An 18,960-nucleotide genomic window follows, 5' to 3' on the forward strand; every position below is an offset into this window, starting at 1 on the left:
AATCATTCATACACAGTCTCTCACTGGCACATGCTGTCTGATTCTCACACACACAGGCTCTCTCTCTCACTCCCACATGCTGTCTTGCTCAAGCACAGGCTCTCACTGTCCATGCTGTCTCTCTCACACACACAGAGGTTCTCATATGCTGTCTCTGCAAACTTTGAGGTCCTCACTCCCACACACAGTCTCTCAGCTCACTCTCACTCACAATCTCTCAACTCATCTCATACACATACACACTCTACAAGCCCTCAGCCTCTCTCTCACCTCTGGGCCTCCTCTTCAGGGGTCACCACAGGATGGGCTCTGCAGCGGCCCTGATCTTCTTGGGCCGCCCACAATGTGGGATCCATGGAGGCGGCCCTGCTACCGGGTCTCCTCTTCTTCTTCTCAACCCACTGCAACTTGGGTTTCACGGCGGCCCATAAGCATTGCTCCTCTTCTGCACGCGGCTGATGTTCCTCCTCCTTCCTGCCTGTGTGGCTCCGGCAACATTTTTCTTCCGGGGCCACACGGGTAGGAAGGAGGCGGCGCACCTGCAGGTTTAGATGCGACCTTTTTCTTCGGGCAATGGTGACATGAGCTCCACCACGGCCCTGCCGATCTTCCTGTTGTGTGTATCTGGCACACAGCACAGCAGTAGTTCACTGCTCAGCCGCCAGTGGGATGAGGTCCACCGGCAGCCGCATGAGCCTTAATGTCGGCCATCAGTGCCCCCCCTATGGCTCTGCTCCCGGGGGCATTGGCTCCCCCTGACCTCCCCTCAGTATACCACTGCTCGGCAATGGTGCCCCCTAATGCTCGGCGCCCTAGGCCCAGGCCTAGTTCGCCTAGTGCTTCCACCGGCCCTGCTCCTATAGAGATATAAATATCTACCTAGGATAAGGGCATAATGGCTAGGTGCCTCTCTTTCTCTCTTTCATTGTAGAAGGGCCCTGACAGCTAGGCTAGCTCTCCAGGAGCTTAGACCTACCAAACATGGTCCCCCAAGTGGGTAGCACTTTGCATAGGAATAAATACTTACAGGCCAATACAGTAAGGAGCGGTAGGAAGAGCTGCGTTAGTGCCGGGCGCACCCTCGTTTGCCGCACGCACAGTCCTGCTCACCTACCACTCGATACTGTATTAAAATGGCATGCTAATGCAAGCCGCGTCCATGAAGCGTTAGGCCCGCGCAATCCATTTTACTGTATAGAGTGCTAAACAGCGCCTATACAGTAACCTGGGTGCGCTAGTACCTGTCATTTCAAATGGCATTTGAAATGACAGGTACCAGGAAGTGGACAGTTCTCCTACGCTCGGGATTGCCAGTCCTCTCTATCCTCCTCCCAAAGCAACGAAAAGCGAAAAAGGAGAAAAGCGAAACAACATGTGAAGTGTAACTTACTTTTCTTGCAGCCCTCCTCCGGAGACGCACTGCGGCTCCCCTGCCTCCCGGGGGCAGCCGGCGGAGAAAGTGGCCCCGCCGGCGAAAATGGATGCCTGCATGGGCCCTCTGACACGATCGCTCCCGGGAGAATCCTTTGCTGAGCTGCGGCCACTTCTCCTGCGTGCATTCAGCCAGGCGGGAGCCGGCGGGCGTGTATTCAGCCAGGCGGAGGGAGCCGGCGGCGAAGGTGAATGAATGTGCGCCTGTGCGTGCAATTTGGCCGCTCAAGGCGTGACGTCACTACGTTTGGCGTCACGGTGTGTGACGTCGGCGTTCGCTAAGTAGCTGGCTGTTGTAGTGTGTGGGAGGAGGGGAAAAAGGGGAGGGGAAGGGAGATTCTCTGTGGGGTGGGAGGAAAAAGAAAGGGGCATGTTAGGCAGGGGATTGGGGTAGAGATCAAGATGCTGCTGAATGGGTGGGTGGGAGAATCTGATAGTGTTTTTTAATTATCCTGGCTTCTGTCCTCTAAAATAAATTCTGATGTCTACCTGGAAAAATAATGATTCATTTTTTTCAACTGATTTTCTCCTGTTGTTGTTCTTATCATAATAAGCCCTAATAAATTCTTGGGTAAAATAAAGAACAATAAGAAACAAAAATGAAGGTCCCTAGGAACGTGGTACATATGTATGATTTTGGACTGTCTTTATATAATTTTAAAGTATTGAGAAGGAGAAAGATCTCTTCCTACCAAAAAGTTGTATAAATGCTGTGTTAAAGACATAAATATATACATAAATATATACATACAGGTATCTATTAGTTAAATAAGAGGACTATTATGGTCAATCTTAGAACATTTTAAATACTTAGCTTTGTGGCTTTTATTAAGAACATCATGTGAAAGCAAACTTTGATACCTAAGCAACAGCTAAACAGATGTATTTCCATATAAATTCAGTATCGTACACTGGTTTGCAGATGCTCACCTCAATTTTGTTGCGTTCACGGAACTGATCAGTTGCCAGGAACTTAGGGAGTGCCTTCGTTTCTAATCTCCTTCTCACATGCTTTTGAATTTCAGGCAAGACAGAAGAGGGAAGTGTTTCTTGGAGCATCTGTCCCCAGCCACCACTTAATTGCATTATCTGAAGAATAAAATTACCCATAGAGTATTAGGACATGTATTATGGAGTAAGAGACATTTCTGTCTTCCAACATTCTAGCGTTTCTACAAGAGAGAAATAACGCTGTTATTGATTAATAGAATTTTTGCTCAATTTTTTTTGGAGGGGGAAAGGCAAGGCTTGTCTATAAGATATTGATGGAACCAAAAGAGGAAGGAAAGCTGGGTGTGCAAAAGTTTTGCTTAGATTCTGTTGCTTCTCAGTTACAAATATTGGGGGATGATCATCAAAACTACACGACTTGAATTTGGATAGGGCTATAGGTTCTCCTAATGGTTTGAAATATTTAATGCATGTCAGAGAGAAGTTTCTTCCCCCTTTATTACATTCCTCATTGCTCATCAAACTGCGAAAAGGGTGTGGGTATTGGTTTGCAAATTGTTGAACCTCCCAGAAGAGGTAACTATCTCATTTCTTGGCTTTAGTCGGGAATCTGAAAGGTGGGGCGGGATTCATGCAAATATTGAAGAAACCCAATGAGATCAATTGGAATGTATACTAAAAGATTTTATTAATATTGATACTCAATCTATGTTAATATTTCCTCAATGTATTGAAAAACTGGGCTTCCAAGAAAAGGATTTTCTTACGTATTTTCAAATTAAGGCTTACTATACACATGTAATGAAAGCTTTGGTGTCCCCATTAGTGTTCCATCCTTTAATGTATTAATATATTCATATGCAAAGTGTAGAGGTACTTTGTCACAGTTTTATAAATATTTACATATGTACTAAGATTATAAGATATTTCAAAAATTGACAGATGCCTGGAATAAGGATGTGGAGATTACAATGAATGAAGAAATTCTCAACAATTATTTATATAAATAAAACTATTGTGAATGTTAATCTTAGGGAGACACAATTTCACATCCCTTGATGGGTGCGGGATATAAATTATTTTAAATAAATAAAATATCTCTCTATAGGCACATTTGATGAAAATTACAGCTACAACTGCTTGTCTTAAGTGTGCAGAGATCTCAGCGAATTTGTTCCATTGCCTGAAGAGCTGCCCTATAGTTGCAGGTTTTTGGAAGAATCTTCTCAAAAGAATCCATGGGTTTACTGGAAAGACCTGCTCATTGACGGTGTTCTTCTGTTTATTGGGATACATAACTCAGGATCAACAGTTAGCGCGATCGCGTACTTTTGTTCACGCACCAGGCACGAACAAAAGTACGCTGGATTTTATAAGATACGCGCATAGCCGCGCGTATCTTATAAAATCCGGGGTCGGCGCGCGCAAGGGGGTGCACATTTGTGCAACCTGCGCGCGCCGAGCCCAGCGCGCGTTGCCTGTTCCCTCCGAGGCCGCTCCAATTTCGGAGAAGCCTCGGAGGGAACTTTCCTTCGCCCTCCCCCCACCTTCCCCTACCTAACGCACCCCCCCGGCCCTATCTAAACCCCCCCTTACCTTTGATGGCAGATTTACGCCTGCTAAAAGCAGATGTAAATCTGTGCGCGCCAGCGGGCTGCTGGCGCGCCGTCACCCGACCCAGGAGCTGGTCCAGAGGCCTCGACCACGTCCCCGGGCCGGCGCCACGCTCCCGAAACGCCGCGGCATGCCCCCGAAACGCCGCGTCGTTTCCAGAACGCCCCCGACACGCCCCCTCCCCGCCCCTTTTACAAAGCCCCGGGACTTACGCGCGTCCCGGGGCTCTGCGCGCGCCGGCGGCCTATGCAAAATAGGCACACCGGCGCACGAGGGCCCTGCGCGCATAAATCTGGCCAGATTTACACGTGCAGGGCATTTAAAATCTGCCCCATATTGTACAAAAATAGTGATTTAGGCGTGATGGTTCATAGAAACATAAAAACATAAGTGACGGCAGAAGAAGACCATACGGCCCATCCCGTCTGCCCAGCAAGCTTTCACAGTTATTTTTCTCATACTTATCTGTTACTCTGACCGCTGAGGTCAGGGCCCTTATTGGTAACTTTTTGATTCTAATTTTCCTTCCACCCCTGCCATTGATGTAGAGAGCAGTGCTGGAGCTGCATAGAAGTGAAGTATCAAGCCTAATTGGTTAGGGGTAGTAACTGCCGCAATAAGCAAGCTACTCCCATGCTTATTTGTTTACCCAGCCTGTGCAATTTAATCCTTGTTGGTTGTCTTAATATAAATCCTTTTTTCTTCATTTCCCCCTGCCGTTGAAGCAGTGAGCTGCGCCTGTATATGTATTCAAAGTGAAGTATTGGTTCGGGATAGTAACCGTCGCAACAAGCAAGCTACTCCGACGCTTATTTGTTTTCCCAGACTATGCAATTCAATCCTAGTTGGTAGTTGTCTGAATGTAAATCCTCTTATCTTCATTCCCTCCTGCCATTGAAGCAGTGAGCTGCACTGTATGGGCCAGATTTTCAAAGGGATACGCGCGTACCTCCCGAAAACCTGCCCGAAGTTCCCCCTGCGCGTGCCGAGCCTATGAGTAGGCTCGGCAGTGGGCGCAAGCCCTGAGACGAGCGTAAGTCCCGGGGCATTCCTGGGGGGGGGCGTGTCAGGGGCGTCGCGTCATCGCGTCATTCGGGGGTGGGGCCACAGGTGTGGTTCTGGCCCGGGGGCGTTTCGGGGGCATCGCCGAGGCTTCCGAAACAGCTCCCAGGCCGGGGAATCGCACAGCCAGTGCACGCGAGTTACGCCTGCCTCTGGCAGGCGTAACTTTTAAAACAAAGGTAGGAGGGGTTTAGATAGGGCTGGGGGGGTGGGTTAGGGAGGAGAAGGGAGGGGAAGGTGCGGGGGGGTGTGGCCTCGGAGGGAACGGAGGCAGGCTGCATGGCTCGGCGCGCGCAGGCTGCCGATTTTGCACAGCCTTGTGTGCGCCGACCCCGGATTTTAAAGGATACTCGCATATCTATTACAATCCGGCATACTCTTGTTTGCGCCAGGTGCACAAACAAAAGTTAGCGCAGGCGTACTTTTATAAAATCTACCCCTAATGTATTCAAAGTGAGGTATCAGTCTTAATTGGTTCGGGGTAGTAACCGCCACAACAAGCAAGCTTCTCCTATGCTTATTTGTTTTCCCAGACTATGCAATTCAATCCTAGTTGGTAGTTGTCTGAATGTAAATCCTCTTATCTTCATCCCCCCCTGCCATTGAAGCAATGAGCTGCGCTGTATATGTATTCAAAGTGAAGTATCAGGCCTAATTGGTTCGGGGTAGTAACCACTGCAACAAGCAAGCTACTCCCACGCTTATTTATGAATGCAAATCCTTTGTCCCACATTTCCTCTTGCCGTTGACTCATAGAGCAATGTTGGAGTCGCATTAACCGTGTGTATGTTTATTGAATAAGGGTATTACTCACCAGGAAGTAGCCGTCATTCCCGCAAGCCACCCCCATGCCTCTTCTCTTCATTCACATACTCGAGACTTTATGGATCCACAGTGTTTATGCCACGCCCCTTTGAAATCCTTCACAGTTTTAGTCTTCACCACTTCCTCTGGAAGGGCATTCCAGGCATCCACCACACTTTCCATGAAGAAATACTTCCTGACATTGGTTCTGAGTCTTCCTCCCTGGAGTTTTAAATCGTGACCTCTGGTTCTTCTGATTTTTTTGTAATGGAAAAGGTTTGTCGCTGACTTTGGACCATTAAAACCTTTCAAGTATCTGAAGGTCTGATCATATCACCCCTGCTCCTCCTTTCCTCCAGGTTATACATATTTAGATTCTTCAATCTCTCCTCATAAGTCATTCAATGAAGACCATCTACCTTTTTAGTCGCCCCTCTCTGGACCGCCTTCATCCTGTCTCTGTCCCTTCTGAGATACGGTCTCCAGAATTGAGCACAGCACTCCAGGTGAGGCCTCACCAAGGACCTGTACAAGGAGATAATCACTTCCCTTTTCTTACTCGATATTCCTCTCTCTATGCAGCCCAGCATTCTTCTGGCTTTAGCTATCGCCTTGTCACATTGTTTTGCCGACTTCAGATTGTTAGACACTATCACCCCAAGGTCTCTCTCCTGCTCCATGCACATCAGCCCTTCACCCCCCATCGAACACATTTCTTTCAAAGTTCCACACCCTATATGCATGACTCTGCACATATTGGCATTGAATCTCAGCTGCCATATCTTCTCCCAGTCTTCCAGCTTCCCTAAATCCCATCTCATTCTCTCCACTCCTTCCGGCGTGTCCACTCTGTTGCAGATCTTAGTATCATCTGCAAATAGACAAGCCTTACCTTCTATCCCGTCCGCAATGTCGCTCACGAAGATATTGAACAGGACCGGTCCCAACACCGACCCTTGCAGCACACCACTCATCACCGCTCTCTCTTACGAGTAAGTTCCATTTACCATCACACATTGTCTTCTGTCCTTCAACCAGTTTGCTATCCAGGCCACCACCTTGGCACTCACTCCCAAGCTTCTCGTTTTATTCACTAGCCTCCTGTGCGGGACCGTATCAAAAGCTTTGCTAAAATCCAAGTAGATGACATCAAGCGCTCTTCTTCGATCCAATTCCTTAGTCACCCAATCAAAAAAGTCTATCAGATTCATCTGACAGGACCTTCCCTTGGTGAAACCATGCTGCCTCTGGTCCAGCAATTCTGCTGCTTGTAGATAGTTCACTATTCTTTCCTTCAGCAGGCCAGTTAGCCTCACCACCGAGGTGAGGCTAACCGGCCTGTAGTTTCCAGCCTTCTCTCTGCTCCCACTCTTGTGAAGAGGGACCACTGCCACTCTTCTCCAATTACTCGGCACCACTCTCATTTCCCGGGATCTATTGAACAGGTCACTCAGCGGAGCCGCCAGAACATCTCTGAGCTCTTTCAGTATCCTGGGATGAACCTCATCAGGCCCCATGGCTTTGTCTACTTTCACTTTCACTTTGTCCACTTTCACTTTCACTTTATCCACTTTCACTTTGTCCACTGAATAGGCCAAGTCCAGGACGTAGACTGACAAGGCATCAAAGAGCAAGCTGGGGTCAGGGCCGGCAGCAATCAAGGAGTGGTGGCAAGACAAGGCTGAGGTCTGACTGAGGAGAAGATCAAAGGCGTCGTCAGGCAAAGCAGTTGTCTGGGCTTGGAGAAGATCAGTAGTGTGGTCAGGCAATGCGGTGGTCCGGGCTTGGAGAGGATCAGTAGTGTGTCAGGTAATGCGGAGGTCCGGGTTTGGAAAGGATCAGTAGCGTGGCCAGGCAATGCGGAGGTCCGGGCTTGGAGAGGATCAATAGCGTAGTCAAGCAATGCAGAGGTCGTGTCCAAGAAGTCAATCCGAAGAAGGGCTAGGAATCAGGAACGCAGGAATGAAGGAGAACAGGAACTGGAACTTGCAGAGATCAGGAACCAGGAACACAGGAGAATCACCAGGAGGCAACTAATTACACGACCAGCGTGGAGACCTGTTGCAAAGGCAACTATTAGGAGCCAAGCCCGGCCTTAAGTACTGGAGCTTCGGCGACGTCATCACCTGGGGCCGCGGCCAAGTTCCCACCACGGGCCCTTCATAAGTGACAGTGAGGCGTGCGCACGTGCCTAGGGAGGGGCGCGGCGCTGAATGGCGGCGTCTCTCCATGGGTCATGCGGAGAGGCCAGTCACGGAGCACAGAAGCCTGTAGCTTGAGCTGGAGCACCAGGGGTGGCCCGAGGACGGAGCCAGTGGTCCACCGCCGCCAGAGACAAGGAACTAGATGCTGGATTTGGCAAAGAGAGGTGAGGGGGCTGGGCCGCGGGTCTGTCGCGGCCGGCACACGCAACATTTCCAGGGTGGAAGGCTAGTCTGGGAGACTATTTGGGAAATGTTCTCTCTACCTAGCTTGATGGACTCTCTACCTGGGTAACATCAAGCTAGGATGAGAGAACATTGCAGAAATCTCATCTTTGGGTAAGTTTCCTCACTCCGAAGGTCATCAAATCTTCTCAAGAGAACACTGTTCTATTCGTATGTCTCACTTTGAATGTCAAAGTGGCCCCTAACCCCTACACTAATACCTAAACCTCACCTCGAGTTACTAGGTGGGCCTCCTATAGAGATATAAATACCTACCTAGGATGAGGGGGAGGGCATTATGGCTGGGTTCTCTCTCTCTCTCTCTCTCTTTCTCTCTCTCTCTCATTGTAGAAGGGCCCTGGCAGCTAGGCTGGCTCTCCAGGAGCTTAGACCTACTAAACATGGTCCCCCAAGTGGTTAGCACTTTGCATAGATATTAGCACAAATTGCAATAAACTGCCTATTACCATAAAATTTGCCCCATTTCCTATCGCATGTAATATTTAGTGCATTTTGATAAATCCAGGCCTTAGTTGGATATGTCATACTTATCTGGCTAATTGGCATCATTGAGTATCCAGCTACAGTCAATGGGTGCCACTTAGTTGGATTAGTGAATTATCTGGTTAAGTTTTGTTTTTTTTTATATTTTTTTTTTTAATATTTTATTAGGATTTCATCAGTTTTTATATCAATAAAATACATGAAATAAGGGTTCCACAAGGGCCAAGAACAACAACCAACATAATTGTGGATTATCAATTTAAAAACCTTTTCTCTAGCCCTCATTAAAAATGGAGAGTGCTACCAAGCAAAGAAAAAAGAAAAACCAAATATCAATTTTATACAAGGGACATATTATTTCTATTCTTTTACATCTATTCCTCAGCAGTCCTCTAGATCACTCAGTTTTCAACTCTTTATCAAGAAGAAAGGTTTCTAAATGTGTAGGATCATAGAAGATAAACTTAATTCCATTTAAAGTAATGCAACACTTGCATAGAAATTTGAGTAGAAACAAAGCATCTAGCGACACAACCCTGTCTTTTAATGCTAGAAATTGTTTTCTTTTCATCTGGGTGGGTCTAGCCACATCTGGAAAAACCTGGATTTTACTACCACAGAAGAGAAAATCTTTGTTTTTAAAGTATCTTTGTAGAATTAAGTTTTTATCAATCTTAATATTGAAAGTTACTAAGAGGGTAGTTCTTTTAGGGATATCATCCATTGAAGCTTCTAAAAAAGAAGTAAAAATTCGGACTACCTCCCTATATTATATCTACTCCAACCTCAGGACCCAAAGGACTAATTTTGGATCTAGGAACATAGAATATCGTAGTTAACACTATTTCTCTACTTGTAGAAATTTGTAAAACCTCACCCAGATATTTCCATAGCAACTCTGTTGCTGAAAATAGTCTGGTAATTGGAAAGTTTAAAAAACAAAGATTTTTAGATCTAATTACATTTTCTAAACTCTCTAGCTGTCTTGACATAACCAAACTATCCTTACAAATGCTGTATTAGCTGCTTGTAAATTTGAAACTTGAAAATTTACAGCCATATGATTAGTTTCCAAACTAGTTAATCGAGTTGCATGATCTTGAAGTGAATTTTTTGTCTCATTGTTAAAAGAACCAAATTGAGTCATAGCCTGAGCTAATAATTTTTGCATACTATTTACTGACTTCCAAACATCAAGCAGGGTCACATTATTTAAATCAGGTATTTCTAAATTAGAGAGTAGGATTAAATAGTCTGTTTTAACAGTGGAAAAAGGTAAACAATGGAGTGCCTCAGGGATCTGTACTTGGATTGGTGCTTTTTAATATAATTATAAATAATCTGAAAACGGGTACAACGAGTGAGGTGATCTAATTTGCCGATGACACAAAATTATGCAGAGTAGTTAAATCTCAAGTGGATTGTGATGAATTGCAGGAGGACCTTGCGAGACTGGAAGTTTATGCTTCCAAATGGCAGATGAAATTTAACATGGACAAGTGCAAAGTGATGCATATAGGGAAAACTAACCTTTGCTGTAGGTACACATTATGTTAGGTTCTATTTTAGGATTATCACCCAGGAAAGAGATCTAAGCGTCATAGTGGATAATGTATTGAAATTGTCGGCTCAGTGTGCTGTGACGATCAAAAAAGCAAACAGAATGTTAGGAATTATTAGGAAGGGAATGGCAAATAAAACAAAGGATGTCATAATGCCTCTGTATCGCTCCATGGAGAGACCACACCTTGAATACTGTGTGAAATTCTGGTCACCACATCTCAAAAAGGATATAGCTGCACTGGAGAAAGTGCAGAGAAGGGCGACCAAAATGATAAGGAGCATGGAATGGCTGCCTTATGAGGAAAAGCTAAAGAAGTTAGGGCTATTCAGTTTGGAGAAGAGACGACTGAGGGGGGATATGATAGATGTCTACAAAATCATGAAAGGACTTGAACAAGTTAATATAAATCGGTTATTTACTCTCTCAGATAATAGAAGGATCCATGAAGTTAGCAAGTAGTTCATTTAAAACAAATTGAAGAAATTTATTTTTCACTCAGTGCATGGATAAGCTCTGGAATTCATTGTCAGAGGATGTGGTTATATCAGTTAGTATAACCGGGTTTAATAAAGGTTTGGATAAGTTCCTAGAGGAAAAATCCATAAACTGCTATTACAGTAATTAATAAGCAATAGTAGCTTGTGATTTATCTAATGTTTTGGTACTTGCCAGGTACTTGTGACTTGGATTGGCCACTATTAGAAACAGGATACTGGGCTTGATGGACCCTTGATCTGACCAAGTATGGCATATGTTATGTTCTTATGTTCTACCTCTGCTGGAAAAAGTGACAGCAGAAGATTATTTCCACCCAAAAAGCAAAGGGTTAACCTTAATCTTTGCTACATTTCAGATTCTAGAGAAGAGGGAGAGTTGTCTAGCATCTTGGAACATTATCATTTTTTGTGTATATGACCTGTAACCTGCATAACTTTCCCTTCCTGGGATGATCTAAGAATATATGCTGATTCAGAGTTCCTTGCTTGTAATTCTGGATCTTTCAGCTGTCTTTAACATTCTCGACCATCATGGGACTCTATTAAATAGGCTTTGGGTCCTCAGTGACAGAGAAATGATTTGAATCTTTAACCAGTAGGACACAAGCAATATACTGGAGGTAAAGTTTGTCCTCTTCTTATAAAATGGAATGAAGGGTTCCACAAGACACAGTGTTGTCTCACAGCTATTCAATGTTTATGTCCATTACTGGAAATTATGAGATTATATAATTTTGGTCAGCAATGCTATGCAGTTTTGACTAATACAACATTCTCAACTGAGAAGGCTGCCAATTGTTTCTGATATCTGGATAAACATATTTCTGCAATTAATATAAGGGTCTGGTATAAGATTTATTTACTGTTTTTTTAAAAACTTTTCTGTGTGATTCTCAAATAAAAATGATACTTCATACATTGATACTGAGGTCTTTGAACTACTGTATCTATTTCTTGATAGGTCTGCCACAAACAGGTCAATACAGTAAAGTGCGGCCGCGGTTACCCTGCTTCTAACCCGCTTTCTACTCTCTTTTCGGCCGCGTTAGTCCAACCCGCGATACACTATCCCCTTTAACCCATTCTTACCGCCTCTTTAAATCACCGGGTAACCCCTTCCGCCCCCAGCATGTATATTAGATGTAAAAGATCGGATTAGCTATTCCCCCCCCCATTCAGTAACGTGCGCCCCGACTATCGCTTTTTTAACCTGCAGTTTTGCCGCGCGTTTAACCTGCTAACTTACCGCCTACCCTTACCCCTGTGTTAGAAGCAGGGGTAAGGGTAGGCGGCAAACTTTCCTCCAGCCCCCGCTCACCTGCCCTGGCCGCGTCCATGGGTGCTGGTCTCCGGGGCAGCCCCAGTCCTCTCTCCCCTCCTCCTGAAGCAACGAAAGTGGAAAAATCGAAAAAGTGAAAAAAAAAAGAAAAAAAGTAGCAACAAAGCGACTTACTTTTCTTGCAGCCCTCCTCCGGAGATGGACCGCGGCTCCCCTGCCTCCCAGAAGGGAAGCATTTGTGGTTTTTGGAAAAACGTGTTTGCCAGGGCCACCGGGGATGTCTTAAACTTGTTAGCTCACACAAGGCACCATGCAGGTCCAGCCCTCTGTAAAAGGACTCTGATTGCAAGCAAATCAACGAGTCTTCAGCGATCACGGATCCTCCGGAGACGGACCACAGCTCCCCTGCCTCCTGGAGGCAGCTGCCGGCGAAGATGGATGCCTGCACGGGCGAAAGCGGCCCCTATGCGTGCAATTTGGCCGCTCAAGGCGTGACGTCACAACGTTTGGCGTCACGGCATGTGACGTCACGTCTTGAGCGGCCAAATTGCACGCACAGGGGCTGCTTTCGCCCGTGCAGGCATCCATCTTCACCGGCGGGGCCGCTTTCGCCGCCGGCTGCCCCCTGGGAGGCAGGAAAGCCGCGGTCCGTCTCCGGAGGAGGGCTGCAAGAAAAGTAAGTCGCTTCGTTGCTTTACACTTTACATGTCGTTTCACCAGTCCTCTCTCCCCCCCTCCCTGCGCCTTGCTTCGAGAGGAGGGGAGAGAGGACTGGCAATCCCGAGTGTAGGAAAACCGTCCATTTCCTGGTACCTGTCATTTCAAATGTCATTTGAAATGACAGATACCAGCGTGTCCGTGAAGCGTTAGGCCAGCGCACCCAGGATACTGTATAGCGCTCTATACAGTAAAATGGGTTGCACGGGCCTAACGCTTCACAGACGCTTCTTGGACGCAGCTTGCATTTGCATGACATTTCAATACGGTATCGAGCGGTAGGTGAGCCAGACTGTGCATGCGGCAACCGCGGGTGCGCCCGGCACTAACGCAGCTCTTCCTACCTTTCCTTACTGTATCGGCCTGAAAGAAAGCTTGCTGCAACAAGGTTAACATTAGGTTATAAAATGCAAGGAAGAATTTCACCAGCCTTTGCTATATTGTTATGAATCCTGCCCGCAGGCTACCCCCGCGAGCAGGTTCCTCAGCTTGCTGCTTGTTCCCTTCCCGATGAGGCCGGACGCCACCGATGTTGGGCCTTCTGTGCGGCTGGAGCCGTGGACTCGGGTTACCTCTTGCGGCCCAGAGGCCGCCCGTCATGTCCTTCTTCACCGCGGCAGGAGTCGCGGACTTCGGCCTGCCTCCTTGGCATGGCGGGCCTGCCACCGTGCCTCTTCACAAATTTTAAATGTTACCTGGTTTGTGTACATTGAATTAGTATAATAAAGGAAATACAGGAAATACTGGGAGATCAAGGGTGATTATAGCAGTACAATTAAGGAAAATATGATTTTAAGAAGAAAATAGCCGATTTAACAGTGGGTTACGCCAACTAAATACTCTTACTTTCAACACTTTGGGATTAACTAGGTTTGCACAGAGATATCTAAATGTTTCCGTAATTGTTCAGGGTCTACAAATATATACTTTGCATCACCACGAGAAATTAAACAACGACAAGGAAAACGCAATAAAAAACGTTCCCCTCTTTCTACCACTTCTTTCCTCATTTCTAAGAATTTTTTCCGCTTAATTTGAGTTATCCTAGCTATGTCTGGGAATACACGTAATGGCTGGCCAAAGAATTTCACATTTTGGGATCTAAAGTACAATTTTAATACATTGTCTCTTTCTATCCTAGAGGAGAATTGTACAATTAGCGTCGCTCTTAATGGAATGTCCATTTCAAATGATTTTTCTAGAAAATTTGTAATATCCAAAGTTTCTTCCTCTGGTATGTCTTGATTTTCTTCAGGTTTCAATTTCCCTTTCTCACGACCTCGTTGTTCTTGATAATATGTAGTTGCTATTACTGGAATATTTTCTGATGAAAATTTTAAAACATTAACAAAATAACTTCTTAGCAAGTCCAAAGGTGACTGTAGTCTCGTTTTCGGGAAATTTAAGAAACGTAGATTTGCTCTCTTCGATATATTTTCTTGAGCTTCCAACTTATTTTGAAACATTTTCTCTGATCTTATGAGATTCCCTTGTATTTTTTCTATCCCTTCTACTTTTTGTTCCAATGTTGCCACTCTTGTCTCAACCATACTCATTTTTTCTTCTACTAGTATAGTTTTGTTCATAGCTTCTTTCACAGTCAGCGTTAGTATATTTATCGATTTTTGCATCACAATCAAGATGTTTTTTATTTCCTCCAACGAAGGAGCTAAGGTAGAAGTGGTATTGAGGAAAGAAATATTACTCACTGCAACTCCTACGTCCGAAAGTCCTTCACCGCTAGACTTGAGTTCTCCTCCTGGGCCCTGCTGTTGTTGGGCCTCTTTCCCACGCTCCCTGGAACCTGGTTCCTCCAGGCTCACCGAGGGGAAGTCTCCATCTCCTCTCTGGGTAGCGTTCTCTAAGTCGGATGTTCTCTTAGGCGGGTCTGGAGTCGTTGGATATCCCGGGCTTAGAGATATTTCAAAAGTCTGGGGGCTGTGCTGCTGCTCCAACGCAGCCCCAGCGACCATAACATCCGGGTCTGAAGATGGCGTTTGGGCGAAGGCAGCTTCGATCCTCATCTGTCTCGAATAATCAGGAGTAGAGGTATTTTCTCGAACCCGCGCCTTCCTCTTAGTATGCGGCATTTTCTTTGCAAAAAACGCCAGAGATTACCGTCAATAGGAAAAGATTTCTTAGTATTTAGCTGGGAGGAAAAATGACGAGGCAGGAGCTGCGATCCGCACACCCTCACTGTTCGGCGGCCATCTTGATCTCTCACCTCCGGGTATTTAAAACCTCCACTATGCTTCCGCCTTTGAGTTATCAAAAACTCCAGTTTAGCTACTCTGACCGCTCTAAGCTGCTCGCTTAGACGCTGCTCTACACTCCAGGCACTCGCTCCTTTTAGAAACTCTAGGCACCCGCTCCTCGGGGGTCTCTCGCTTCCATCCACCCTTCGGGGCTCTACTAATTAGACAACCGCTCCTCGGGGGTCTATCTCTCTTATTTCATTTCAGGATCTCCAGACTATCAGGTACGCGCTTCTCGAGGGCTACCAGTCTAAGTATCCTGCACCACGGACCTTTGGTCCCACCTTCTTCATTATCAGGAAGATGCTCGCACTACGTTCCAGTGAGTACCATTATGATCCAGATCTCCAACTCTACCCACCAGGCTTGGCTTATCCCGCACCGCGGGTTCCTATCTACCTGACATTGGTTCTGAGTCTTCCTCCCTGGAGCTTCAAATCATGACCCCTGGTTCTGCTGATTTTTTTCCAACGGAAAAGGTTTGTCGTTATCTTTGGATCATTAAAACCTTTCAAGTATCTGAAAGTATGTATCATATCACCTCTGCTCCTCTTTTCTGTTGTTATTACGTGTGTTTTAGTGGATCCTTGGGTGCTGTGGAGATGACCACACCCACGGGGAGGAGCCCCGTGAGGAGCCACAGCATTGGGCTAGACTCTTATACACAAAACATCGGAATCTGAACTCTTTTATTATACAGCTTGAAGTAGCCACCAGGTGGCAGTGGTGAGTTGTAGTCTCAGGGACCTCGGCAGAGGGAGCCTTCTCTCCTAGGTGATGTCAGGAGGTTCCGCAGCAGGTTACCCAGCAAGGAGTTACTGTGGATGAGACAGATGAGATACTAGACTTCTCACTCTGTGTTAGCTGTTATGGATGCGATTCCACCAGATAGTTGTAGATGTACAGGCAATGAGGCAGGGAGAGCAGGCCCTCGAGGAGCGAGTACCTGTTCCCTGAATGGCACCTGAAAATAGAACAGAGGGCCCCTGAGGAGCGGGTACCCAAGTTAGTAGCAAACCCCGAAGGGCAGAGGTAAGGCTTCCTGAAGGCAGTAGGGAAGCGGCAGAGTAGCGCAGCCAGGAACAGTTCGAGTCCTTGCTAATTCGAATCTGTCAGAAGAAAGCAAGTTTAAATATCCCACAGGAGTGGGGCACTTCTGGGGCCGGCCCCGGGTATTTCTCGCATTTGGCCCTGTAATTGCAGAGCTGATGTCATCGCGCGCGTCCAGGCGACGTCAGGGGGTGTGGCCTCGGTGGCGGCAGCGCTCCCATCGCGGGAGAAGGCCTCACGGCATCTCCTGCTCCGCGGATCCGTTGTGGAAGTAGGTAAGTACGGTCAGCCACGGTCTGGGTGGCCGACCGGCATAACAGTACCCCCTCTTCAGGAGCCCCCTCCGATAGGTTGTCGTCATCTGTTGTCCAATCCACCTCATCCTCCGTAATCCAGTTCTGTTCGCTGTCCTCGGTCTCCAAACTGGACAATTCTGAACTATTCAAGTAGGAAGGTCTCGTTATCACAGAATCCGGGATGATTGATGATGGCACCGTGGAAACCCCTTGAGCATTCCCTTGTTGCAAACAAGTGTGTAGTTGCTGAATTTCCTGTTCCTTATATCCAAAATGGCCAGTAGACCTTGAGTGGCTTGTTCATGAGATTTCTTCAGTTCCTCATTCTCTAAAATCTTATGGTTCAACTGTTCTTTTAACTGTGCAAGCTCCTCCGATGGGTTAAGTAGTCCTGAAGATTCGGCTCTTCTAGGATCCCTTTTAACCTCTTCACAGAGAACTATAGGTTCCGATATGATGGTAGCCATCTTCATGGACCGGAATGATTCTGGAACCTCAAAGCAGGTACTTGCACAATGGGGGACCCCATAGGATCTGGTCAGGAGAAGTCCAGTCGCACTGAGGCTGATGTCTTTGTAACCACGGTAACCCTAAAATTATAGGGCTTACAGCCTTAGGTAGGACAAAGAAGGTGAGGTGCTCCACATGATGTGTTCCAATTCTTAACGACAACGGCTGAGTGATTCACGTAACCTCACCCAGAAGAGGGGACAATGGAGGTTCCACTGGTGAGGTAACAAGACCACAATGATCCACCAGGTCCTGCCGAATAAAATTCGCCCCGGCACCTGAGTCCACCAGTGCCTGGGATGAAACCCTGGAGGCTGAGAATTCCACAGATGCAGGCAAAAGGAAAAAAGATGATCCTGCAGCATGGCCGAAGGATATAGTCTCACCTGGTTTTCAGTAATGGGGCATCTTCCTTGCGGGCAAAGAAGATGAAGCAAAAGGAACATCATCTCCAGAGAAGACTCCTCGATTGTAGGGTGCGGTGTCGGCCGCCGAAACCTGGGTCTGACCTAGTTGCATCGGCTCTTCGTGTTGTGGAGCGCTAGGAGAGCGATCCCACTCCTGGGAGATGTGTGTCCTTGGGCCACGGCTCGACCCCAGAGGAACTCTGAAGAGGTGCTGCGAGAGGCGTGGCATGCCCGAGCATGGGGTGGACGGGAGCAAGGCTGGAGTGATGACTGGAAGACAGGCCCTCCTCCGGACCTGCACGCTTCGGAAGACCCAACAACGCAATGTTGGTCTTGTGAACAGTCCTCCGACCGTTCCCAGCCCTTTCGGACCTGCCGCAGGGTACGGCATGAAGTGGCAGGCTGGATGGAGGCCAGGGCAGCGAAGACTGGAGCATGGATTCAGATGAGACTCAGGAATGACGTAGACTCAGGCATAGACGTGGACTCAGGAACGAGGTGCAGGATGCATAGACGTGGACCTAGGAGCAGACGTGGATTCAGGATGGAGTACTGGATGCACAGAGGTGGACTCAGGAACGAGGGCTGAAGGAAGACATGGGCACTGTCCCTCAGGGCGCCCTACTCAGACCACCCGCGGGACTGAGTCGCGGACCACCCTGTCCCATGCGCGCCCTACACAGCCCTGGAAGGCTGGTCGCGGACCACGCTGAGAGCGGGAGAGCACAGGAAAGAGGAAGCGGTGGTTTACTGCACTCCTGGCAGTCGAGGCAAGTTGCTGCACTCCTGGCAGCCGAAGACAAGGTTTGCTGCACTCCTGGCAGCCGAAGGCAGGTTAAAGCATCTGGGTCAGGAACAAGGACTAAGACAGACCTCAGGGCTGGAACAAGGACATCTGGGACAGCAGGAAACATCAGGACTGGAACACGGATACTGGATCAGGAGACACACTTCAGGGCTGGAACATGGACATCTGGAACATCAGGTAACATCAGGACTGGATCAAGAGACAGACCTTGGGACTGGAACAGAAGGTAGACATCAGGACTGGACGAGGAGCTCCAACAAGTAACAGGAAACACAGGACCTTGCAGAAGTGCTGGAACACGGATGACTCCTGGGGCGAAGGATCTCAGGAGTGACCAACTCCTTGCGAAGGCATAGACAGACTGAACGCTGAGCCCTTTAGTAGAGCTGAGGTGGACAACGCCCAGGGAGGGGTCAGCAGGGGGCCACACCTGGCTGGCCCTTGAAGAGGAGCAGAGAGGCGCGCGCCCGCGCCCTAGGGAGCTGGAGCGAAAAGCTGGAAGCTGGTGGCATCCTCAGCCACGTGGAAGGCCCAGGGAAGCAGTGGAGCAGCCCTGGACTGGAGCTGGGTGAAGGCAGGTCGCTGGAGCAGCTCCCAGCCGCAAGGACTGAAGCAGGAAGAAGCAGAGAGAGGTAAGGCTGGCTGCAGGGGAAGCAGGGAGCTGTAGCAGGCTGCAGGCACCGCTCCACGCTGCAAGGCTGAAGAGAGAAGTGCTGGCTGCAGGGAGCTGTGAGAGGCTGCAGGCACCGACAGGGACGGCTTCCCTGCCAGGCAAGGACCCGGGC

At 47.6% G+C, this 18,960-nt stretch overlaps 1 protein-coding gene across 3 annotated transcripts in view; it reads right to left on the reverse strand.

The window, feature by feature from the left end:
• RGS22 (regulator of G protein signaling 22) overlaps positions 1–18,960 on the reverse strand; it is a 915,000-nt gene that overhangs the window by 239,824 nt on the left and 656,216 nt on the right. For all 3 annotated transcript variants that reach the window (XM_029591789.1, XM_029591788.1, XM_029591791.1), the window contains one exon: positions 2,362–2,520. In XM_029591789.1, the coding sequence (XP_029447649.1) occupies positions 2,362–2,520 (159 nt within the window). The remainder of the gene's footprint in view (positions 1–2,361; positions 2,521–18,960) is intronic.

The sequence above is a fragment of the Rhinatrema bivittatum genome, chromosome 2 (assembly GCF_901001135.1).
Source record: "Rhinatrema bivittatum chromosome 2, aRhiBiv1.1, whole genome shotgun sequence".
NCBI lineage: Eukaryota > Metazoa > Chordata > Amphibia > Gymnophiona > Rhinatrematidae > Rhinatrema > Rhinatrema bivittatum.